This window comes from Panthera onca, chromosome E1 (genome assembly GCF_046562875.1).
Source record: "Panthera onca isolate mPanOnc1 chromosome E1, mPanOnc1 haplotype 2, whole genome shotgun sequence".
NCBI lineage: Eukaryota > Metazoa > Chordata > Mammalia > Carnivora > Felidae > Panthera > Panthera onca.
This window is the reverse complement of record NC_138352.1, coordinates 30,995,382-30,999,229: the sequence shown is the minus strand read 5'-3', so window position 1 is coordinate 30,999,229 and position 3,848 is coordinate 30,995,382. Positions and strand designations below refer to the sequence as shown.

The following is a 3,848-nucleotide window of genomic DNA, read 5'->3' as shown; positions in this document are numbered from 1 at the left end:
TATATGCTTTATATGAACAAGACTGTGAAAGAGGTACAGTGGTATTTTAAGACCGTTCTTTCCCTCAGAGGCTTACAAGCATAGTAGAGGCAATTAGCATAATAGTAAAAAAACCTGACGTTTGAATAGTGATTTATAAACTTTTTTAAAGTTTATTAATTTATTTTGAGAGAGAGAGAGAGAGAGAGACCAGTAGGGGAGGGACAGAGAGAGAGTGGGTCAGAGGATTGGAAGCGGGCCCTGTGCTGACAGCAGAGACCCTGATGGGGGACTCAAGCCCACAAACCATGAGACCATGACCTGAGAGGAAGTTGGACGCTTAGCCAACGGAGCTACCCAGATGCCCCAGTGATTTATAGCTTTTAAATCATGGACTATTGTGATCCTCACACCCTGTGACCATGGTGGGGCAGATAGTATTATTCCTAATATGTTCATGTTCATGTTCATGTTCCTATAGAAGCAGAGCTTCAGACTTTCTCAATTTTACTCTGATCATTGTAGCTTATCTGGGACATGACCCAAATATTCCTGTGCTGCTAAAAGGACAATAATGTGTACAAAGTGATAATTTTTTAAGATGTATCATAAGATTTCAGAGAAGAGGAATTTCCACGTGGGAGGACAAAGGTGGCTTCTTGGTAGAGTAAGACATTGGAGCTAGATTTCCAAATGCACCTAATTGGTGACTCTAATTGACTGTCCAATATGACTTCACATTGGTTATGAGGAGAGTCTTTTTCTGAAGAGTTTCCCCAGGGCAGCCTTCATGTCCTGATTTCTCAGGCTATAAATGAAAGGATTTAACATTGGGATCACTGTCATGTACATAACAGTTACCACTGCATCCTTTAGGTTGTAACTAGACAGAGGGCGGAAATACATGCCCATGACTGTCCCATAATATAGAGTAACAACAGTGAGGTGGGAACCACAGGTAGAGAAGGCTTTGAGCACACCCTTGGTGGATGGAACCCTCAGGACTGTGGAAAAGACCTGAATATAAGAGATGATGATGAATAGTAAGGGTACAGAGAAAACACCAGCCCCTAGGTACATCACCTTCACATTAAAACGGATGTCAGAACAGGCGAGCTTGAGCAAAGGGATAGTGTCACAGTAGAAGTTGGCTACTTCTTTATTGCCACAGAAGGACAGACTGGATGTGAGCAGAGTGTGCGGGAAGGCATTGACATTTCCAACCACCCACGACACAACAACTAGCAAGACACAAGTCCGTGGGCTCATAATTGTTGTGTAATGAAGTGGGCGGCTGATGGCCACGGCACGATCATATGCCATCGCAGCCAGGATATAGCTATCTGTGTTACCTAAGGCAATCATAAAATACAACTGTGCTAGGCATCCTCCAAAGGAGATGGCTTTGCTGTGCAAGAGATGGTTGGCTAGCATCTTGGGGATGGTTACAGAGGAGAATAAGATGTCAACAAAGGAGAGGTTGGCAAGGAAAAAGTACATGGGGATGTGAAGGTGAATGTCAGAGTAAATGGCCAAGATGATGAACAGGTTTCCAATCAATGTGATGGGGTAAATGAACAGGAAGAGGATGAAGAAGAAGTCTTCCTGTTCCTGCTGACCAGTAACTCCCAGGAGGATGAATTCCAGGGTAGAGGATTGGTTGTTTTCCCTCATGGCTCCTTTGTTAAGAAAGAGGGAGAGGAATTCAGAATTATTTTGGAGTTGCCACGAATGTATTGATCTTTCTTACCCACCAGTTTTTATTAAGTGACCAGTAATCTTAAGGACGAGTTTACTAAACCCAGAGACAGCCCACATTTGTGGGAAAATATCCTTTTTGTTCAGTGGTACTGATCAACATTTAGCCCTTGACACTCATGTTTAAGAAGTGAGAACTGTGTGAATCAAAGATACCAATACTCCTCTATCCCAGAACCATCACTCAAACACCTAGGATTTAATCAATTCACAAAAACTTTTTATATTGTATGTGCTAGATACTTTGCTAAGCTTATGGAAAAACACAAATATGTGCAAAATACACTTTTAAATCCACTTCTTCAACATGTAAGACATAGTCCACTCTCAGGGACTTTATGTAATGGAAAAGCCAAAAATCACACGCATTTTTTTTAAAATTACACATGACAAAGGAAGGAAAGCATTTTGGAATCTTTGTGTTATTACAAGGACCAGCCATGAAATTAGGAATTGTTCCAATGGCCAAACTAATACTGATCCTAGAGCCCAGGAAGTAGCAGGTGTCTATGCTGACATTGGATGATTGTAAATCACCAGAATCACGGGGTTTCACTCCTAGAAATAACAAGCCTAGTGAGTTTTCTCCCCAACTGTCCATTTTCAGAGAAGAATTTCATCCCCTCTTTTGAAAGAATGTATCTCTTTAGAAAATTCTCTAATATCGATAATCACAAAGCTTTTCTCTTCTCTTCCTTTATTATTTCTTTTGTTGAGCCATCCAACTCCATACTCATTTCAACTACTGCTTAGTAAGTAAACTGTCAGATCCATACCTGTAGGCTTGATCTCTCTTTCCCATATTTCTACACTCAGCTATCCTGCAAACATGTCTGTCCAAACACTATACTCTGCACATTACAACCTAAGTGGTTTGCAAGCTTATTTGAGGAGGAAAATCATACTTTGCTTATGTTAATAACCCTAGAGAGGTCATTATAGAAAGTTGTTCACTGTGTGCACTCAATATTTCTTGGGTTAAATCAAGGTTTATTTTTGGGGTTCCTCACATATGGGAGATTCAGAAGCACACTCACTCGGTTTATCTCTCACTTCTACATCTTGTTGATTTTTCATTTAAAATAATTCTTACATAACTCAATTTTTCTACTTATACTTTCAGTGCTTCAGCAGAGATCGTCATCATTTTCTACCTGAAACTTTGTAATGCTGTCTTAATTACTTGAGTACAGATTCTCTGTTCTTTGAGTTGCTTGCACTGAGGCATACTGATGATGGCAGAGACTACTAGTTTCTTGTTCAAATCCTTGTTGTTCACATCTTCATGGACACACAATTAAACTATGTTTCCCACTCTCCCTTGCACTGAGGTGTGTTCATGTGACTGAATTTTAGCCAATGCATCACAATCCATGCATTCCAGTTCTGGACTTCCTCCAACTAGATGGAAATGGCCAGTAGGCTGAATGGGTTGGTGGCATCACACGGTGGGATGAACCTGTGTTCTTAGTTCTCCACATTCAGTGGAGAACCAAGGAAACATACAGGAACTATTATGTAGGAGAGAAATAAACTTTTATTCCATTGAAACCATTATATGTTTTGTGATCTCTTTGTTATTGTGGTTCAAGGTATCCTAAATAAATCACTAAATTTTCTAAAGAGCACTCTACTCCATTAATGAACTAAGTCAATCAATCAATCAATTTATCTTTTTAAAAGTTTATTTATTTATTTTGAGAGAGAGAGAGAGTGAGAGCAAGCATGAGGGGAGGTAGGGGCAGAGAGAGAAGGAGAGAGAGAATCCCAAGCAGGCTCTGTGCTAATAGCACAGAGCCTGATGTGGGGCTTGATCCCACGAACTGTGAGGTTATGACCTGAGCTGAAATCAAGAGTCAGGCAACCAACTGAGCCACCCAGGTGACCCAATTCAATCTATATTTAATTTAACCACTAATTATTAATGTCTCCTATAGTGCCTGTGTGAATTATATGCTAGGTACAGGGAAAGCAGTTCTCATTAATTGTTCCCCAAATATGATGTACTTAAAAAAGTCTTTGTTGGTTTTCTCTTTTGAAATGCCTTTCCCTACCTTCACACATAATATACAAGGGTTCAGAGGTTTCAATGAAGCTAAAGGTGCTAAGAG

At 40.2% G+C, this 3,848-nt stretch overlaps 1 protein-coding gene across 1 annotated transcript; it reads right to left on the bottom strand.

Annotated features, from left to right (window-relative positions):
- Positions 1-723: 723 nt before the first annotated feature.
- On the bottom strand, positions 724-1,653 carry LOC132677036 (olfactory receptor 1A1-like). Its single transcript, XM_060628962.1, has one exon. It carries the CDS (start codon positions 1,651-1,653, stop codon positions 724-726), a length of 930 nt encoding a protein of 309 aa, XP_060484945.1.
- Between the last annotated feature and the right edge of the window lie 2,195 nt (positions 1,654-3,848).